The 21,052-nt window shown below is 27.3% G+C and overlaps 3 protein-coding genes across 3 annotated transcripts; 2 read left to right on the top strand and 1 right to left on the bottom strand.

Moving 5' to 3' along the window:
- The first annotated feature begins 848 nt into the window (after positions 1-848).
- Positions 849-4,015, top strand: LOC119603412 (KH domain-containing, RNA-binding, signal transduction-associated protein 3-like). The gene is made up of 5 exons (XM_037955435.1): positions 849-1,102; positions 1,545-2,028; positions 2,099-2,176; positions 2,406-2,506; positions 3,775-4,015. The coding sequence occupies exons 1-5, from the start codon at positions 952-954 to the stop codon at positions 3,921-3,923; spliced, it is 963 nt and encodes a 320-aa protein (XP_037811363.1). The 5' UTR covers positions 849-951; the 3' UTR covers positions 3,924-4,015.
- Positions 4,016-4,766: 751 nt separating this feature from the next.
- LOC119603410 (zinc finger protein 23) lies at positions 4,767-7,292 on the bottom strand. The gene is made up of 3 exons (XM_037955434.1): positions 6,811-7,292; positions 6,692-6,751; positions 4,767-6,067 (listed from the first exon to the last, which is right to left on the bottom strand). Exons 1-3 carry the CDS (start codon positions 7,159-7,161, stop codon positions 5,024-5,026), a joined length of 1,455 nt encoding a protein of 484 aa, XP_037811362.1. The 5' UTR covers positions 7,162-7,292; the 3' UTR covers positions 4,767-5,023.
- Positions 7,293-8,101: 809 nt separating this feature from the next.
- Positions 8,102-14,388, top strand: LOC119603409. Its single transcript, XM_037955433.1, has 13 exons — positions 8,102-8,588; positions 8,655-8,757; positions 8,823-9,293; positions 9,369-9,566; positions 9,926-10,063; positions 10,135-11,211; positions 11,272-11,400; positions 11,487-11,537; positions 11,596-11,682; positions 11,749-11,766; positions 11,832-12,077; positions 12,480-13,278; positions 13,345-14,388. Exons 1-13 carry the CDS (start codon positions 8,265-8,267, stop codon positions 13,535-13,537), a joined length of 3,834 nt encoding a protein of 1,277 aa, XP_037811361.1. The 5' UTR covers positions 8,102-8,264; the 3' UTR covers positions 13,538-14,388.
- Positions 14,389-21,052: the final 6,664 nt, after the last annotated feature.

Raw genomic sequence — 21,052 nt, forward strand, 5'->3', positions numbered from 1 at the left:
CAGCAAAAAATTTTACCAAGAGTTTACATTAAACAACCTTCCTACAACTTCTTTACAGATATTAGTCGACAAGTACTTCTCATATTTCGAAGGTTTTAAACCCTGAAATAATATATTGATAAAAAAGATAATTAGTGGAAAATTTATATACCATGATTTCAAAATAAATTCCTTGTGATTTAGGTTAAGAAATAAAATTGGCGCGTGTAAACACGCCCTCAACTTTAACTCAATACAACTCTACAAATACCAAGTATTGACTACTCAAGTAATCATTACTTTTACACCCAGCAGCAGTGTTGCTGACGTCAAATCTGACGTTTTAGCAATTGCAGGAAAAAAGCGTTTTAGCGGTTAGCGGGAAATTTGGAGATTTGTGGTTTGTGGATATTTGTGGCAATTTATTTGTAATATTGAATATTTCACTTATAAAATGGAGTAATTACAAATAACTATATTCTAGTCTATAGTCTAGTCTATTGTCTAGTCTATAGTCTAGTCTATAGTCTAGTCCATAGTCCAGTCTAAAGTCGTGTCCATAGTCTAGTCTAAAGTCCAGTCCATAGTCTAGCCTATAGTTTACTCTATAGTCTAGTCTATATTCTAGTCTGTAGGCTAGTATAGAATCAAATCCAGTATAGTTTATAGTCCAGTATTTAGTCAAGTTTATAGTCTAATCTAGAGTGTTGACTATATTCTGGACTACTTTCGGTAACCTAGTCTATAGTCGAGATTATTATTGATTAGATATTTATTCAACTTGACGTTTTCCATCGGCTTTAAAAAAAAACAAATTCTGAAGGTTTCTAGCGGTTTTTGTGACATGGTTTTACGGAAAATGTTGGAAAAATATTGGCAACACTGCCCAGCAGGAAAATCATTTCGAGAAAATTGTATGTGTGTTTCAGTTTGTTTTTTATACTAAAGATAAATAAGAAAAAATTATTTAATATGTCGAATGAAAGCAATCGCGATGAAGTTGGTCCTGCTGGTTATCAACCAAAAATTAATGATGTGGCTAAAAATTTCTTAAATGATCTGCAGAAAGAACGTGACCGTTTATCGGAGGATTTTCCATTGTGTGCCCTTCTGATTGATGAAGGTATGGGCAATGTACAATTTTAAAATGGCTACCATGACAAATAGTGAACAAATGCAGCTAAACTCATATACAGTTTTGTGACCGAAAAATGCATATTTTTATTTATGATTATTATGCTGGTTTTGATTTAGCTTATGGAAATATATGTATCTCTGAATTTTTTAGGATTAGTACTTAAGATAGTGCAAAGTTGTAGTATGTATACATGAAACAAAGAATATGTGTATATTAGTCATGTGGACAAAAGGTCTAAAATTAAAAAAGGTAAAGGTTTTTTTTAAAAACTGTATTTTTGTTTGGAAGTTATGCAGAAAAAAGTTGTATGGACAGAATAAGGACTAGATAATGGAGCACTTGGAGCCATTTAAACGTTCTCTCAAATGATATATCGCATATTATACATTCTATATCCATTTTGTTTACATTTTTTATTTAAATTTAGCTTTCGATCGTGTCTATTCGACTGGTCGCATACCCGGTCGTGAATTCTTTGCCGACGTACTCAAACAAAAACCCATGAAACTTACCCAAAAAGTTTTCGTACCCGTTAAACAGTATCCGAAATTTAACTTTACGGGAAAAATATTGGGACCCAAAGGTAACTCCCTAATACGTTTGCAGGATGAAACACAATGTAAGATAACGATCAAAGGACGCAATTCGATGCGTGACAAGGTCAAGGAAGAAGAACTGCGAAAATCAAACGATCCACGTTTTAGTCATTTACATAAAGATCTTTTCTTGGAAATAAGTACTGTAGCAACGCCGGCCGAATGTTATGCACGTGTGGCGTATGCCTTGGCCGAAATACGTAAATATCTTATACCGGATAAAAACGATGAAGTCTCCCACGAACAGTTGCGAGAAATAATGGAAATTGATCCGGAATTAGCTAAGGCAGGCTATGGTAATCCAGAAGTTTATAAGTGAGTTACTTAGAATTAAGATTTAGAACTTTATATTAGTATTAAATCCATTGGAAATGTGTACTTTTAGAACTGTATTTGACAAGGCAGGAGGTTCTAAGGGAACACCAAGATATTTGGGTTTATTAAAACATACTTCATACGCAGAGTGAGTATATAGAAAGAGAACTTTTTATTGAAAAAAAGAAAAACAACATTAATGACACAAGTTTTTAATAAAACCTAATGCCTACTTACTGGATGATGGTTTTAATTGGTCTATATGACCTTAAAGTTTTCATTGGGTTTCCATATTTTTATAAAAACTTTTATTTTATATTTATTGCAAGAAATTTCTAAACATTTTATTTCTTCTTTCTTACCGTATGACAATTTAGACGTGAGGAATTGGAAGATGAATACGAGTATGAACATATTTCTCATGCCCCACCACCGCCCAAAAGACCATCAAGTTCAAATGGTTACGAGTATGTTAAAGGTAGGTTATTATATTACAAATAATAAAATTTAACTTTTATAAATAATTAATTTTAAAACACCGAGTGCAATTTGTTTATACAAAATGCAAAAAACAAAATTTTTGTTCAAATTTAAAGGAAATTTTCATTAACATTTTTACATTATTCATTTCATTAAAAAAACTTTCGTTCATAACTTAAACTCTTGAAAATAAATCCCTACGTTTCTTTAAATAAATAAAACAATAAAATAATATATCTAAAAATAAAAACATAATTTCCCGGAAAAATGTATTAAAATTTGTTGTTAAAAACTGGACTTCAACATTCGATCAGCAACTTGGAAACAACTGCTGTTTCTATTTATACCATTTAAAAGAATTTGAAAGAGTGTTCAAATTTGTGAATTTCTATATTTGCTTCCACTTTAGGGTAATGGATCACATATTAGTATCTAAATAACTTAAGATAGAGTAAGATTTTAATCGATATCGAATGTTGCAAATTGCTATTTGGTTATTGAATCGATCTGCTCAAGAAAAAATATCAATTCATAATTTTTCCATAAAACCAATTGCGGAAGAGAATATTTGAAAAACCATTGATCTCAATTCCAAACTGACAGGCAAAATGCAAACCTTTTTAAACTAGTTGTATAACTAATACATTTTTTCCGGGAAATGAATGTTAATAATTTTGTAAAAATAAAAATATAAATATATAAAAACTATTACACTTTATCTGAAATAATAATATCTTACTGGTATGTGCTGGAAATCATCATAAGAAAACGTTTACAAGAACAAAAAACAGTACCAAAATAATTTTCCACTAGACTTTAGACTTGAATGTAGACTAGACTATAGACTTCATTATAGACTAGGCTATATACTAGTTTAGACAATAGACTAGACTATAGACAAGACTGTAGACTACACTACAGACTAGACTATAGACTAGACTGTAGACCAGACTATAGACTAGTCTATAGACTATACATATACTTGACTATATATTTGCCTATAGACTAGTTTATAAATTAGACTATGGACCGGGTAATTGTATATATAATTGTATATAGACTATAAATAGGACTATTGAAATAGAGTAGACTATGGACTAGACTATATACTAGATTATATACTAGACTATAGACTAGACTATATACTATTGAATTAAGTTACTTTATCTCTAATTGAGTTTAAAACATTTGAATCTTGATTTACATTACATACCTAAATATAACGCAAATAACCAAACTCATATATAAACAAATAAATTTTTATAGTTCCCTCATCTTCGAAAGGATACAAACGTACTACTGTACCAGTCTATACAGAAAGCAAACGCATACGTGAAGTCAGCTCTTCATCTAAACCGTATAATCCAAATATAAAATCATCACATATGTATGGTATATTAAAAAAACATAAATAAATGTTAAAAAAAATAATTAACTAATAATAATGAAAAAAACAAAAAAATAATAATACATAATAATATAAAATAAAATTTATATAATAAATTAATAACATAAATATGAAATATTAAAGAAAATAAAGAATTATACTAAATGTAAAGATTACAAATATAAGACAAATATTTACTTATAAATAATATAAAACCAAGTTACCATTTTATTAACAAATGGTTAAAATATATAATATAAATTATAAACAGCTTTATGTCTATTAATATAATAAAAGTCTTATTTTGTTTAAAATACAACAAAATTAAAAAAAAAAAATAAAAATTATTAACATTTGAAATGCATTTGGCGCTTTGCAAAATAAGACTCAAATATTCTCAAAATTCTAAGCAAACTTGATAACCATAAAATAAAATATCCTAAATATAATTTATATAGAAACCTGAACGCTTTTATAAAACAATAAAAGCGTATGAGATGGTAGAAATAAAATAAAAAGAAATGTATCAATTATTATTTTCTATAATTACCATACATATTTATCATATAAACTAACATTTATTTAAAATTATTATAAAAAATAAGTAAACATAATAATGTAGCAAGAAACCTGATCATAAAATCGCTTACAATCAAAGAGCGTTTACTATGTGATGGTAAAAATAAATTTTAACCAGAAAAATGTATTAATTATTTAATTACCCATAATAAAATACATAATATTAATTTAAAATTAATATAACTTAAATAATAAATAAGTAAATAATATATACATACTTTGAAATAAAACAAAAGTTTAGCTGTTGGCAAGGTAAGTATTTTATAAGATTTAATGTTTAGTTTAAGATTTATTCATTAGTTTTTTAACTATTAATACAAATTCATTCAATAAAAATATTTAAAATACAAAATAAATTAAAATTGTTTTATTTATCTTAAAAAAATAAAAAGCATAAACTATTAATGCTTTTCAACTTGAGAGCTTTAACTTTGTAAACCGAATTCGCAATCTGTTTCCCTGAACCATAGCAATGGATGGTATGATTTAAACATATATCCTCGCGTATGGAAGTTAGTAATTATTCTCAGATCCTTGCAAACAATATTGTTACATTTTCTTAATATTATGTTTTAACTTCATATGCGTTTCATAGGCTTCTTTATGTATAAATTCCAATGAACAATAATCACAATAGTACATTATAACATCTATTAATTTAAAAGCGTCATTCTTTGCCATACTCTCATCAGTCTTATAGTTTTCCTGTATATGAACCAATTGATGTTTCCTTAACGTTTTATAGCTGGTAAAACGTCGTCCGCATATTTCACAAGTAAAATTATCGACCGACTTCCCGCCTGACATTTCCTGTTCCTCATGCAACCATATATGTCTTTTATAACGATATTTTTCATAGAATTTCTTTTTACAAAACTCGCATTCATACGCCGGCAAACTGTGACTCTTCAGATGAACATTTAAATTCGTTTTAGTTTTATAGGCCAAACCACAAATGTTGCATTTATAAGGCTGTCTAGAGGAATGTGTTGCCAAATGTTTAATATAATCCGATTTGGAGGATGCTTGATACAAGCAGTTACTACAGGGCCAGACATGTAGCTTTATATGGCGATTCTCGTGCATTTTATGTGATGACTGATGTATAAAACCATGACCACAGTAGCGACAACGAAATGGTACCTGACCATTATGCTGCTTGTGCTTATGAGCCAATAGCAAATGTTCCGTCTTAAAACGTTTATCACACTCCTCACATTTCACAGGTTTTAAATGTTGATATGGCAGGAATTCCATTAACTTTTCAAAATATTCCCTATGCACACAAACAAATTTAAAATCATTTTGTTGACAATTTAAAAAACGTATATACTCCCGATCAAACCAACGTAATAGCGCTAAAACACTGCTACGCGTGCCTTGTGCGGTAATATTGAGATTTAAATCTTTCTTCAGTTGTTTAGTCAAGTTCAATGTACTAACGATACGTTTGTCTTTGAGATTAAAATTGTGGTGTTTATGATCCCATTGACAGGGATGTTGACGCAATAGTTCAATAAATTGTAGCATCAATTTGGAGTCTGTTGTACTTAAACGAAAAAAGCAGGTATTGATGACGGGTTTAGAAGACGACTAAAAAGGTAGAGTTTATTTATTTTTAACATATTTTGTGTTAAAATTACAATGTAAGGGTCTTGTGTAAGATGAAATTAGTGCATGAATGAAACTAAATAATTTTGACTTAAAGCTTTGTTTCCGTATTCTAAAAATTAGTAGATTGTTTCTGAAAGTTTATGTCAACCTTTTTTTTACTACTGGCTAAAAATTAAAAATCTATATTCATGACAAAAGACGCAAGACTAGACATTCTTATGGTCACGACCACAAACAACTTTATAGTCATGTTTTTTTACTTTTCCAGGGCTAACTGTTTTTCATCATTAACCAATAGCTCAACTTTATTAACATGCCTAATGAGATAATATGTATTTTAAGAGGAAAATTGTTATCCAAAACCACTATTTGAAAAATCTTTCCACTGCTAAAATCCTATTAGTTACAAAATATTAACAATTTTGATATAAACAAGGATTTAAAGAAAATATATGGCCATTTCATTGTCCATTTATATCTAATAAAATTAGGTATAATGAAATTTTAATGGTCCTTTTAATCTAGATGACATTTGAGATTATGGGAATGTAAATGAGTTTATATTTTGATATATGTACAATAAAAAATAAAATTTGAACTTACTTTTTTCGTAATAAAATCTTCGCCATTTGTAGAGCGTTTTTTGCATTCCTCGTAATATTCCTAAAAAGAAAAACTAATTTTAAGTGTATTCTATAAAGGAAACCATTAAGCTATTGTACCATTAAATACTCCTCTAGAAACTCTTCTTTGTTTTCACACTCTTCACCAACATTGTCTAACGTTTCATTTTTAACTAAATATTCACTTTTAATTTCACATTTTTTCCCGGAATTTTGATTACATTTTTCCAATTGGATATTTTCTTTATATTCTTTTGTTTCAGATTGTTCCAATTCTATGTTTTCTGTATAATGTCCTAATAAATGTTTGTAAAATTGTATCCACTCAGCAAAATCTTTGTTACAATACAAACAATTTATTATAAAGAAATTTGTATTTTCTTGAGTAAAATAAATATAAACACGAGCACATTCTGTCAAATTATTAGGCAAAAATGTTTGCGGATCCATAATTCCACTAAGAATTAAATAGCAATACTTCAATTGTTTAAATAGGAATACTTCAATTGTTTACAAAATAAATAAAAGAAAATTACAAACAAAATCCAATCAGAGCCCTGTGCTGACATATATTAACGACGGCGGCGGGTGACACTAAAAATATCGGCGGTGGTTTAAAATCGACTGTAAGTTTTTAAATAAACATAAAATCCGAAAGATTAATAAAAAGTGGGATTTTGGAAAAAAATATTTTTAAAATCGGGATTGTTAACGAGATGTCCGTCTGTCTGCTAAAATAAATTTTCTGAAGACCCAGATATATTCGAAATGCAAATTTTAAATAATTCTGTCAGACATGCTTTCGAGAATATTCCTATTTAAAATCAGCAAAATAAATAAAGGCGCCTATGCTTAGTCGGCTTTAAGCCGAATCGGAGCGGGTCTCTGAATCCAATACAAAACACTTTCAATAGGAAACTTAAATCACTTTGAAATGATAACAAAACAAATGTTGCCATATATTTTTTTCACAATTTCAATGTTCAGATACATATGGTAAAAAATTTAAGCGAAAATATTTTTTTTCCTAAGAAAATAAATAATAAAAAATGATTTTAATAAGGCATCGATGCAAAAAATTTTCATTACTGCTTTTCATCTCTATAACGCATTTTTAGCAAACATTGTTGCCATGCTCAATAAATTATAGTCAGATTTCGGCACTGTGCATACATCTTAGCAAATTTTGGAACTGATTTACAGCTTTCAAATTCATACATTAATATGTTTTGATATAATTATGCGAAGTCCAAAATCATCTTAAATTAAAAAATTTCTAGAGAATTATAGCATTAGTTTAACATGCATCTGGCAACTCTGGCAATATGTGAAATTCTCTCCTTTATCAATTATTGAAATTTTTCTCATCTTGACATTTGTCATTATTTTGTGTGAATTTTCTTTGAGTGCGTCTTTCTTCACAAAAAAAAGAAAATTTTGCATTTCCCTTAAAAAATCGTGAAAAACATATAAAATAAAACAAAAATTAATAAAATAAAAGTAGAATTCAAAGATTTCTGCGGTCTAGCAAGCAAAGAAACCCCAATGTTAAGATGGGTGACAAGAAATTCGTACAGGATTACACCCTGGTGTGTCGGACATGTCTGCAAGGAAATGTGGAATTGCTGAATTTAAGCGCGCTTATCAGTGATAATATACATGAGGAAAATACGAAAATTTCTTATTTGGAATGTTTAAAAATGTGCATACAACTGGAGGAGACGCTGGACATAGAAATGCCGCAAAAAATTTGTTTAGAATGTGCATCGGCCCTGCAAGTCGCCTACTGGTTCATGAAAAATGCCAGTCAAGCCCAGGAGCTGTTGAAACTAAAGTTGAGGGAAATCAAACGTAAAAAGCAGCAATTTGAAATGGAGGTGAGTTGGTTAACAAAATATTCTTGAATTTTTATAATTCTAAATACAATTTTTTACTAAATTTAGTTGGCGGCAGAAGTTAGAAAACCTAAACGTTATCGTTGTAAAATTTGCAATGTAAAAGTGGAAACTAAGAGATCCCTTAAAGACCATGTTAAATTACATTTAGGTGGGTAGATAGTCTAAGATTTAAACAAAATTAATAATAATTTTTTTATTTTTTTTATATTAAAGATATTATTGTTTACAACTGTCAAATGTGTTCCTTTGAAAGTCATAATCGCAATGGCTTAGCCGAACATTATATACAAGTACATGGTATAGAAGCAACAAAGGAACAATTGAAACCTAAAACCAAGACATCAGCCACAACCTCCTCCTCATCCTACATCGCTACATCAACAGCCATTTATTGTAATCAAGAACAAATGATGGGTGCCATAAAAAATGAACATTTTCAAATATTACCCGAAGATGCGCAACAGCAACAACAGACTTCTTATGAAACCTTTAACACAAATACCACCTGCGACACAGGATCATTACAAATGTCCACAATTATAACAACAGCTCAACCGAATTTTAATACTTTTAATGCTTTAGTGGGTGACCAGCTTAACAATATTACAAATACTGCTGATCTGGGTATAGCCAATGAATTTATGGTTATGCCTGATGGCAGTTTAGAAAAAGTCATGAACAAAGGTATGATGATGATTCATTGTTGTTGTCACACATACATTTACAATATTTAACACTTATTTTTGTTTTTTATTGCAGGCGTTGTTATAGAATATATAAATACACCTAATAATGCATCAAATATAACTTTGGATAATGGTTTAGATTTAGACAATATAATACAGATGCAAAACATGGATAATTCAGTTATAATGGAACCTCAAAATGATATTGCTCAAATGGATGTGGATGATTTGATTATAGAGGATCCAGGCGAAGTGTTAGAAGAAGCACCGGGTAAGTTGAAAATTTCATTAATTTAAACAGTAGTTCGGAAAATCTTAATTGAAAATGGGAAATTTTATTTGAAATTCAGATAACTACAAATTGAAATTCGGTTGAGAACAATTGAAATTTTGTATTTATTAGTTTGTATTTTAGTTCTAGTTCAGTACTGGCTTTATATTAGTTCAGTTCCAGTTCAGCTCTAGATAATTTATAGTTCAGCTCAGTTTTAGTTCAGCTCCAGCATTTGGACTTCAGTTCTAGTTCAATTCTACTTCAGTTATAGTTTAGTTTTAGTTCAGTTATAGTTTAGTTCTCCTATATCTAGAGCCTTTAATAAATTATATTTAATACTTTATTTTTAATTTTAGAACCCATCCCTCCCCCTCTTGAAGAGGATATAATACCAGTTACCATTATAGAGCAGCCTAAAAAGATTATTTGTAAAATTTGTACCAAAGACTTCACAACACAAGAACAATTAAAAAATCACATGTTAACACACAATGGTGAGTTGGAAAGGAGAAAAAACTTGTATGTATAATTCTATATAAATTTTAAACTTTCTTTAATTCCACAGAAATTCCTCACTTCTTTTGCGATCAATGTAAATTTTATACATTTTTCAAAATCGATTTACATCAACACTATAAAAGCAAACATAATTTACAACCGACCAATAAACAATTGCAACCTAAAAACAAACAGAAAACTCCAAATGAATTCTATGCCTGTGATTTGTGCTTTTATGAAACAGACAACAAGCCGGATATGAAAACACATTATAAAGTTAAACATAATATTGAAGCAAACGAAATACATTTAAAACCAACCAAAGTGGAAAAACTCAATACCAAATTGTCGCCTTTAACGGCTAAGGCAAAAGCAGCTGCCATTGTAAGCAAAGCCACAACGGCAACAACATCTAAAAATCTTAAAATACGTTTAAACGAAGAGACAACACCCGATTATCCCAATGGCTTGAATTGTCGCAAATGTCATGAGGTATTCTATTGGCGTAATAAACTTTACGAACATTATAAATTGCATAACGCCGAAGAAGCGGCTCTCAAGCAAGAGAAGCAATATATAAAAGTGCAAAATAAGCCTACAACAGCAGGAAATCTATATCAAAACAAGACAAAGAGTTCCCCCAAAACACAAACCATACAAACGCAATCGGTAACACAGGCTCTTATGGAAACCAACCAATCTCCCTCCTACTCTAGCCTAGATTCGTTAACAGCCTTAAATGTCTCAACACCCAATAATACAACACTTAATGCAATAGCTCCTTTAACACCATCCTCCAGTTCGACTTATACCTTGCCTTCGGATGCCATACCACAAATAGTGGAAACGGAACAAACTATAGAAAATGATATGGATTTTGATTTTAATGGTGATGATGATGCCTTGTTCGGTGACTTTGATGATGATGTTGATGTAGAAAATGATTCTGATGATAATGATACAGAATTTCGTAATATTTCACTAACATCAGATGATGATTTTGATGATATGTTACAGGAACAAAATAATCTAAACAGTGGTCTAAGTACAATGGCACCTAATACCTCTCAATCATATTGTTCACACTGTCAAAAGTCTTTCTTAAGTCAATATCAATTTGAAAATCATATGTTTGTGCATAGAGGTAAGTGTTTGTGATAGGAATTTATTATATTAATGAATTGTTTGTTTATTATCTTGAAAGGGCTGGCTCCTTATCGTTGTGAAATGTGTACAAATCTTTACAATACAAAACGTTGTTTGATACGTCACTATAAAGCGGTACATAAAAGTGTACCTACCCGTGATATGATTCAAGCTAAAGGCGATAAAGGTAAGTTTTTTTTTGCTTAAATAGCTAATATTAGTTTAAAAACTTGTTATTATTTGTTGGTTTGTTTTTTTTTTTTTTTTCTCTAGTGTGTGAGGATAAAACTCCAGTAGAGCATTTAAAACTAGAAGAATCCACTTGTAAGTTATAAGACACTAATAAATGAAATTAGTTAAAAATACAATTACATTTTTTTAGCTTTGATGTGTGCTAAATGTCCTTTTGAATCAGCAGAATTAGCAGAAATCAAATTTCATCTAAATTCTAGTCATAATATAAGTGATGGTAAGCATTTTTCAAGCAACAATTTTTAAAAACATTAAATAATATTTTACCATTTTCATTTTACAGATTCATATATAATGAAAAGTAAGTATTGCTTTGAGTAGTTTCTTTCTTTTAAAATTATACTTCTTTTTTTTTCCCTCCCCTAGAACTTCCCTACGAATGTCCACGTTGCATACGTTCGTTTGCAAGTAAAGCGAAAATCCTAAGGCATTTACAACGTAATCACAGTTCAATACCAATTAATCAACATCAAATACGTTTCGAAAATAACGACAATACAATCTCAACAATGGCAATAGCAGCAACTGCAACAAACACAACGTCTGCCATCATAACTAATCAGGCAAATATGATGAATACTACTGAAACTACAGAAACAAACGCAAGTTGCGGTAAGATATACAAGGTCAATACTAGTGCTTCTACTACTAAATTTCTAACAAACAATCCAAATGAAATTGCAAATATAAACAATAATAATAATAATAATAGCAATAATAATATTAATAGTAAAACTATAAATAGTAGTTAGTTACTGGAGAAATGGAACAATATAATAATTTTATATTTAAAATAATTATTAAAAAACACTCTACCACTTACTGATGATTTGTTATGGAAATAATAAATTAAAAAAAACAAACGACACCAAGCCCCCCAAAAAAACAAGACTTATAAATTTAGGAGAAATTCTTTTATTTTCAATTACTGGTTAATAATGATTTGAGAATGTGTTTCTCTTTCTCTATTTCTCTTCCTTTGCCTTACTGCTTGTGTTTTTAACAAACAAACAGGATACAGTGATGTATTCATTAAACAAGAAGCTGAACCACAGCAGCAGCAACAACAACAACATTACTCTTATACAGACAACAAATTGTCAATTGAAAATGCCATAACACCCAATATCATTATGGCCAACTACCAAGACACCAACAGCTCAACAACATCTCTGGCTTATAATGAAACCTTTAACAACAGCATCGATAACTCACCCCTTAACCAGCACATGCCTACCAGCTCCCTCTACACGGCCTCAACAACCGCCCTAGACATTAAGGAGGAGGAGGAGGAGTCTAAGTTTAATCAACTTTTATATAAATGTAAAATATGCCTTACAAATTGTTATAATCTCGAATCATTTAATGAACATAGTAAACGTATAGACTGTCGTAAATTAAGTCTCACTGGTCCTGATGATAGAATGCTTTTCGAGTGTGAAATATGTCATTGTAATTATAAAACCATGTATTTATTAAAACATCATTTAAAACGTCATATAGGTAGAAAGTTTCTTTGCGCCAATTGTCCCAAAACCTTCATAAACAAAATAGAGTTGGAGGCCCACAAACATGTGCACAGCGGTGAGAGGCCACACAAATGTGATGCCTGTACAAAATCATTTCGTTATATTCATCACTTGAAACGTCACAAGGATAGTGTACATTATGGTAAACGTCATGTCTGTACCATGCCGAATTGTGGTCGTAAATTTACTACTTTAGCTCAATTGAAAGTTCATATATGGACTCATAATGGCATAGTACCCTATAAGTGTCCATTTTGTCAACGTTTATTTAAAAAGAGATTACTGTAAGTTTTCTATTAATAATGGAAAATAAGAGTTTTTTTTTCTAATTTTGTTTCTTTATATTGCAGTTTACGTGAACATTGTTTAAAAATTCATAATGTTAATTTGAGTGAAGAAGAAATGGCTGAAATATTTCGCAATAGTTTGGGTTATACAAATCCTCATGATTTTACGGTGACCATTGGTAATGGCAAAATGTTAAGGCGTGGTGATTTAGAAACTATGGGTGCTTCTGGCGTTATTAAATCTTCATTTAAGTAGTTATTTATAAAAAAAGTTATAATAATGTGTTTAAGCCCCCCAAAAAACTTCTAGTTAGTTGTTTGAGAAAGTATCACAAGTAGCTAGAAGTTAAATTATAGGCTTAAGGATGTTATTCTTTGTATAAAACGTATTTGTATAGCTTATATATTAATTTTAAATCATTTTTATTTTAAATGAAAATAATTTAAATATTTGATCTCTTAAGGTATTTAAAAGAAAAGTATATAAAAAGTATACATATGTATATGTATGTATAAGTAAAACATATAAAACACACCATTTTTAACATTAATTTTTTTTTAATAAAAATCTCTAATGTATATATGTAACACTATAAACCAGAAAATCAAAATATATCTTATAAATTGATTTTAAAGTTAGATTAACTTTTAACGGCCTTATTCATAATAAAATTTTAAAAGTTTAAAAACAAATTTGTTAGTTTTTATTAGTAGAAAGTAGTTAGCTACCTTAAAGTAGGAACTAACCTCAGAATTTCTTTATTGCATCAGAATTTCTAGAAACCTAAAGCCTAAAGTATGTAAAAGCCTCATTTTTGATTGCCATATTTGGAGCGATGTAGCCCAAAATTTGTTGTGACGTCTGAAAGTCCAGTCTATTAACTTTAAATTTAATTAAATAAAGTTTACATCGTGCTATTATAACGTCTCGAATATGACGAAAATCGAGCTGCTTTTCAAACTTTAGGCTAAGATATTTTAAAACCCTGTTAAGTTATATACGGTTCTCATACAGTTCTATCCTCCGTAAAAGTACACTCCGGTAACTAGGCGTGTTTAAATCAATTTCATGATAAAAAATTTAAAATTTTGCCAAAAACTCAATTTAAAATCTTCACCAAATATTCAAAAATCTATGAAAATACAAAGTGTTGTGTCAAATTTTTATTGAAAAATTCAAATTTAATGTTTTCATTAAAAATTTCACCAAATATTCAAAAAAATTAAAATTTTAATTTTTAGTAAAATTTAAAATTTTTATAAAAATTAAATTCACTAAAAATCAAAATTCTAAATTTTTACAAAAATTTAAAAAATCAAATTTACTAAAAATCAAAATTTTCACAAAAATTTTAAATTTTCATTAAAAATTAAAATTTTTACAAAAATTTTACATTTTACTAAAAAAAATCCAATTTTCTAAAAATTAAAATTTCACTAAAATTTTAAATTTTCACTAGAAATTAAAATTTTTACTAGAATTTCAAAATTTTAAAATTTTTACTAAACTTAAATTTTTTACTAAAAATTCAAATTTTTAATGAAAATACAAATCTTCAGTTCATTTAAAATTTTTAAAAATGAGTTTTCAATAAAATGTAAATTTTTCACTAGAAATCTGTTTTTTATTTTTAGTTATTTAAAATTACTTTTTATTTAAAGTTCGATTTTTCACTAAAATGTTTAAATTTTTTCACTAAATATTAAATTAAAACTATCATATCGATTAAAAAATATAACTTTCACTAAATATTAACATAAAAACTGATTTGAAATGAATTTTTTATTTAATTTTTAAAATCACTTAAAATTTAAGTTTATTTCAACTTCACTAGAACTTTGCCAATTTCTCAAATAACTTTCTTTAAGACGCCTTAAAATATGCTATGAAAACAGAACATTAATTAATTATTAAAGAATGTATACGAGAAAAGGTTTTTTAAGAAATTAGAATTGACTTTTTATATTAAATTTAAAATGAAATATTGAAAATATTCTCTTGTATTTGTAAAATAATTAATTAAACGTTTTTTAAGTATTGTTTTCATTTAAAATTTGTGTATAAATTTCTAAGAATTATTTAAAATAATATATATATGTTGTTTTTGTAAATATGCATTTAAACCTTTGTTTCTAAATCTAAACATATATTATAATTATAAATAAAAAAATGTAAACACTAAAACTTCAAGGAAGGGTTCTGTTTTTCAATATTCGAATTAAGTTAATCTTTCTTATTTCATTTAGAAAATGAGAAATAAGTTTCAATGTAAAAAATGTTCTTTTGTATTTAGAAAAAAAAATATCTGGCAACGTCAATATGTGCGGTTGAGAAAAATTCGCGGTCGTGAAGCAAAAGCAAAAAAATCTTTGAAAATATTAAATAATTTGAATTATAAAATATGATCTATGTAAAAAAGTGATTAATATTTAATTCTGAGCTTATTGAATATAAATATAAGTGTGTTTTGATAATAATCCCGAAAAACTTTAACAAAATAAATTTGACTGGAATATCTCACATTGACTTGGTGTTAAGACAAGCTAAAAAAAAAAAAAAAAAAAAAAAACATACATGATATTTTAACTACTTTAAACTACTTTAACTACTTTAAATATTACTTTTCTCATATTAATGCATATTACAATCCGCAAAAGTGAAATAAATATAAATAAATTAAAATTCAACACAACATTTAATTGACACTAAAAATTAAAACAGAATAAATCTACATGTGTTTCCATTTATGTATATGCATATACATGATATCAATAAACATGATATCAATATAACGTTTGATTTAAACACATACATATGAAGGATAAAATAAATGCAAAAAAAAAAATTACGGAGAGTAAAAGATTTTAAAAGTAACATTTAGTGGGAAGAATATTGTGGATAAAAGGAATTTGAAGAAAGAAATATTTAGTGTTGTCATCTTGATGAATAAAAAAATAAAACAAGATAAATCAAATATACAATCATTTACGCACACAAATACATTAATTACCAATATTTTTGGTGGATAGTTTACTATTAATATGTGTAAAAGTTAGAATTAAACAAGTTTCAACCCAACATCTAATTAATTTTACAAAATACAAATAAATATTTTAATTGCTTTAAAAATTATTTTTCTCATATTAATGCATATTACAATCTATATAAGTGAAATAAATATAAATAAATCAAAATTCAACACAACATTTAATGGACACCAAAAACTACAATAGAATAAATCTACATTTGTTTCCATATATGTATATACATATACATGATATCAATATAACGTTTGATTTAAACACATACATATGAAGGACAGAATAAATGTAAGAAATGATGGAGAGTAAAGATCTTAAAAGTAACATTTAGTGGGAAGAATGTTGTGGATAAAAGGAATTTGAAAGATTCATATAAGAAATATTTAGTGTTGTCAACTTCATGGATAAAAAAATAAAACAAAATAAATAAACAATACAATAATTTACGCACACAAATACATTAATTAATAATATTTTTGGTGAAAAGAAAATAATACTGCATTTTACTATTAATATGTGTAAAAGTTAAAATTAAACTAGTTTCAACCCAACATCTAATTAATAATAAAAAAAAAAAAAAAAAAAATAAATAAAAAAAAAAAAAAAACAAATCTACATTTATTCACACATACTCTAATAAATAAATAATATAAATTAATACATTCTCATAATGTCACCAAAGAATCCTGTCCAGTGTCCTATTTGCCACACGAATATAACAAAAACTAATCCTAGTATTGGATGTGGAAGTTGTGGTCTTTACTTTCATAACAAGTGTGCTGGTGTCACTGAACAATTATTAAATGCCGTTCGTAAAAATATTTCTAAATTTTTGTGTAATGATTGTAAAAAAGGCATTGGAGTTGGTGAAAATACTAACAATGACATTATCAAACGAATGGAAGAAATTAAAATTTCAATAGAAAATAAAATTGAGGATACCAAAGTAAATATTGAGCATCGAATGGATAACGGATTTTTAAACCTAGAAACTAAAGTAGTCCAGATGGTTAATGATTTTCGTAAAGAAGTCAATACTGAAATTGCTAATATTAAATCGGATGTTGCTAATTGTTACTCTTGTGTCAAAAATACAGATAAAGCGTATGAGAACAAATATCATCAACTTCAATACAAGAACAATATGTTGGAAAGACGCTTAAATCGATCGGATATTTTGATAAGTGGATTAAATTGTACCATCGAAAAGATACGTGAAAACACAATTAAAATAGCCAAATTTGTTGGAGTGGATATTAGCCTCTCAGATATTAATCATTGCTGTTACATAAAACATAGAAAATACTTTATAGTAAAATTGAATTCCGTGCAATTACGTGACACCATCATGAAAAATTACCACAAATCAGAACCGTTATTGCTAAATAAAATCATAGGTGGAACCATTGAATCCAGAATTTATCTGAACGACAATTTGTCCCCATCGTCTGGCAAACTAAATTATCTTTGTCGCAAACTTTTGTCTGAGAAGAAAATAAAAAAATTTTATCTATTAAATATGGACAACCCTAAAGCCAAAATTCTTATGCTGGACGGAAAAAATATTTTGTTGGATAGCCAGCAGTGTGCAAACCTATTGGATGGCTGTTTGAATCTTCCTGAAGATGATAATAATTAGTAATAAGTGTAATTTAATAATATAAAATAAATTGTATTTGTTATAAATTATTGTTATCATCAGGTAATTATTATTATATTGATATTATAGTTATTGTATTGCAATTATTATATTATTTTAAAATGAAAATTATACATTTATATCATTCATACTTATATCCTTTTGTATAGTACTTAAAATTGGCATTTGATTATTTAGATATTTTTTCTCATGTGTAGTATAATCACACATGTAGTTAATAATTTCATTCTATAAAACATATGTATTTTTCTCTAGGTGTACACTAATATATTTATAATTTTTTTTTTCTAATTTTTTTAATTTTTTTTTCTCCTTCGTAATATTAGATATTTATTTTGAAATATTAATTACATATTTACTGCAAATCTTGAGAGTAATTAATCAAACTTATTAATAATACTTTTAAAGTAATAATACTATTAAAGTTATTTTATTAATAATATTCAACTCAAATTGTATTTGTATTTCTTTATTATTAATTTTATAACATATTTCATATTTATTGATTATTAATGCCTAAATTAAATACATTTTAATTAATAATTTGAAATATTGTTATATAACATATTTTTAGTTGCCCAACTGATAAATTTATAATAGAAAATTTTCAGAGGATAATAAAAATAATTTTTGTACACAATTAAATTGATATTTTTTTTTATTTTTTTATTTAAATGGAAATTACAAATACTTATTTGAACAAAACTGAACTAATAATAGAATCTGAAACACTTACCATATTAATTTAATGTTTATTAATTACTTAATTTGTTTAATATACAAATAAAAACCTTATTACTCAAAATTTATTAATAACTATAATTTAAACTAATTAGAATTAAAATTATTAACTCAGTGTAAATTGGATAAATTTACATGTATTTGATATATCTATATACAATTATGAAAATAAAAAGTAAATAATTTAGTGTACCCATTAATACATAATTAATACATATGCCAACTTAAAGTATATAATAGAAATTCAACATTATTGAAAAGGAAAAAATACATTTGAAGACAATTAATATCAATTGAATTTAAATAAATAAAACTATTTAATAAAACTTTTTTTCTTTTTAATTTGTATTTTCTCTTTTCTACATAATAAATACATACAAATGCTAATTTAAAATAATTGAATCGTATTACAAACTAAATTGAAAAACAAAATAATAAAAAATTAACTAAATTAAAAAATTAAATATTTGAGCACAATAATGATGATTTGTTATTAGTTTTTTATAAAATAAAATAAAAAATGCAATTACAATTTGTGCCTTTTTTAACAATAATGTTATCTTGTAGTTGTTACTTACTAAAACTATTTAAAATTTTTAAAACAAAATTTGAAATATGATCTCTATTTTTTTTTTTTTTTTTTTTTTCAATTATTATTAAAATTTGAATATTTAATTAATTTGATATAAAAAAGAAAAAAAAAATTAAATACGAAATTTAAGTTATTTTATTGTAATATTAAATACTATTATTATTATTTATCACTAAATCATAATTATTACATTCGTAAACTTTTAATTTTTTATACTTTGAATTTTAATGAATTTTGAATGTTTTAATATTTTTAAATTTATTTTTGCTTTTTTGCGACCTTTATATTATGTTGCCTTTATATATATTAAATAAGTTAAATTTGTTTTTAATAGGGATGATTGATTTTCGTGCACACTTTAGGGTTTATGATGAATTTAGGTGAGAATTTAGGTGAAATTGCCTCTGATGGCAGTAAAATTAATGCTGTAATAAACTCTGCAAACTTTAATATTCTACACTTCAATGCACAAAGTTTGGTTCCTAGAGAAAATAGCACTAAATTTGATGAAATTCGTAACTTGATAATGGATTGCGATATTGATGCCGTTGGTATAACGGAAACATGGTATAAGGAGTTTATTTATGATTCGGCTGTGTCAATTCCTGGTTTTAAACTTTTTAGAAAGGATAGAAGTGGTTGTAGAGGCGGGGGGGTTTGCTTATACATACGGAATAATTTAAAGACTGGTAATATTTTTGATGAACAATATGATGTTAATGTTGAATCACTTTTCGTGGAGATAATTTTAGAGGACAATTCAGTAGCTTTGTTAGGTGTTATATATCTTCCTAATGGTCAATTCCTTTGTTGTGAAAGGGTCCTTGAAAATTTCTCTTCTAGGTATAATAATATAATTTTGATGGGCGATTTTAATATAAACCTTTTTATTAATGGTGCTATTGTTCGCGAAATTTGCGAGCGACTGTCGTTATATATAGTTCACAATTCTTTACCCACACATTATTCTCCTCAACAATTATCTACATCACTTATAGATTTTTATCTAGTCTCTGACATAGAATTAGTTAGTAGTAAACATCAATTTCAAATACCTGCTCTAAATTCCTATCATGCGGCAATATTTATAACATATAATATTTCTCAGTTTAAAAATCCGGATATATACCTTTGTAGGGATTATTCAAATCTTAGCTACGACCAATGTTTACTTCAATTAGAATCTATGAATTTTTCTGGCGTCTATGATAGTTTGAATGTTGACGAGAGTGTAGAATGTTTTAATTCCAATTTAAATCGTTTGTTTGAGGATAATGTACCAAATCGTAGAGTAGTTAAAAGCGTTGTACATAATTGGATGAATGAAGAGTGTATTTGTAGTGCTAAGCGTATTAGAGATCTGACATATCGTGCCTACAGGGAAAATAGGTCTGATAGGAATTTTGAAGCTTATCGCAGAGCTAGAAACAGATTAAAAACCATCATAAGAGGTGTTCGCAGGAAGTACTGTTTAAGATTTTTTTCTACATGTGATCAGAAACAGTTATGGTGCAAGATTAAATCTATAGGAATTGTGAAATCACCAGGAAATGAACGGTTTCCTATTTCACTGAACGAGTTTAATGAATTTTCCCGTATGGCTGGAACTGCTGATGGTGGTCTTGACCATTTACCTTCCTCTGAAGGATTTACTTTTGCAAATGTTACGGAAACTGATGTTTTAAATGCAGTTTTAAGTATCAAATCTCAAGCGGTAGGTGCTGATCAAATTCATA

This window comes from Lucilia sericata, unplaced genomic scaffold, assembly GCF_015586225.1.
Source record: "Lucilia sericata isolate MDLA Ls3-8-SP2 unplaced genomic scaffold, ASM1558622v1 Contig000306F_arrow, whole genome shotgun sequence".
NCBI lineage: Eukaryota > Metazoa > Arthropoda > Insecta > Diptera > Calliphoridae > Lucilia > Lucilia sericata.

Excerpts from the sequence above, each read along its gene's own strand:
- LOC119603410 (XM_037955434.1), bottom strand. The coding sequence starts at position 7,161 with ATGGATCCGCAAACATTTTTGCCTAATAATTTGACAGAATGTGCTCGT. Across the intron at positions 6,752-6,810 it reads TTCTAGAGGAGTATTTAATG|GAATATTACGAGGAATGCAA; the intron begins GTACAATAGCTT and ends TTTTCTTTTTAG. Across the intron at positions 6,068-6,691 it reads AAGATTTTATTACGAAAAAA|TCGTCTTCTAAACCCGTCAT; the intron begins GTAAGTTCAAAT and ends CTACCTTTTTAG.
- LOC119603412 (XM_037955435.1), top strand. The coding sequence starts at position 952 with ATGTCGAATGAAAGCAATCGCGATGAAGTTGGTCCTGCTGGTTATCAA. Across the intron at positions 1,103-1,544 it reads TGCCCTTCTGATTGATGAAG|CTTTCGATCGTGTCTATTCG; the intron begins GTATGGGCAATG and ends ATTTAAATTTAG. Across the intron at positions 2,177-2,405 it reads AAACATACTTCATACGCAGA|ACGTGAGGAATTGGAAGATG; the intron begins GTGAGTATATAG and ends ATGACAATTTAG.
- LOC119603409 (XM_037955433.1), top strand. The coding sequence starts at position 8,265 with ATGGGTGACAAGAAATTCGTACAGGATTACACCCTGGTGTGTCGGACA. Across the intron at positions 11,401-11,486 it reads TCAAGCTAAAGGCGATAAAG|TGTGTGAGGATAAAACTCCA; the intron begins GTAAGTTTTTTT and ends TTTTTTCTCTAG. Across the intron at positions 11,538-11,595 it reads AAAACTAGAAGAATCCACTT|CTTTGATGTGTGCTAAATGT; the intron begins GTAAGTTATAAG and ends ACATTTTTTTAG.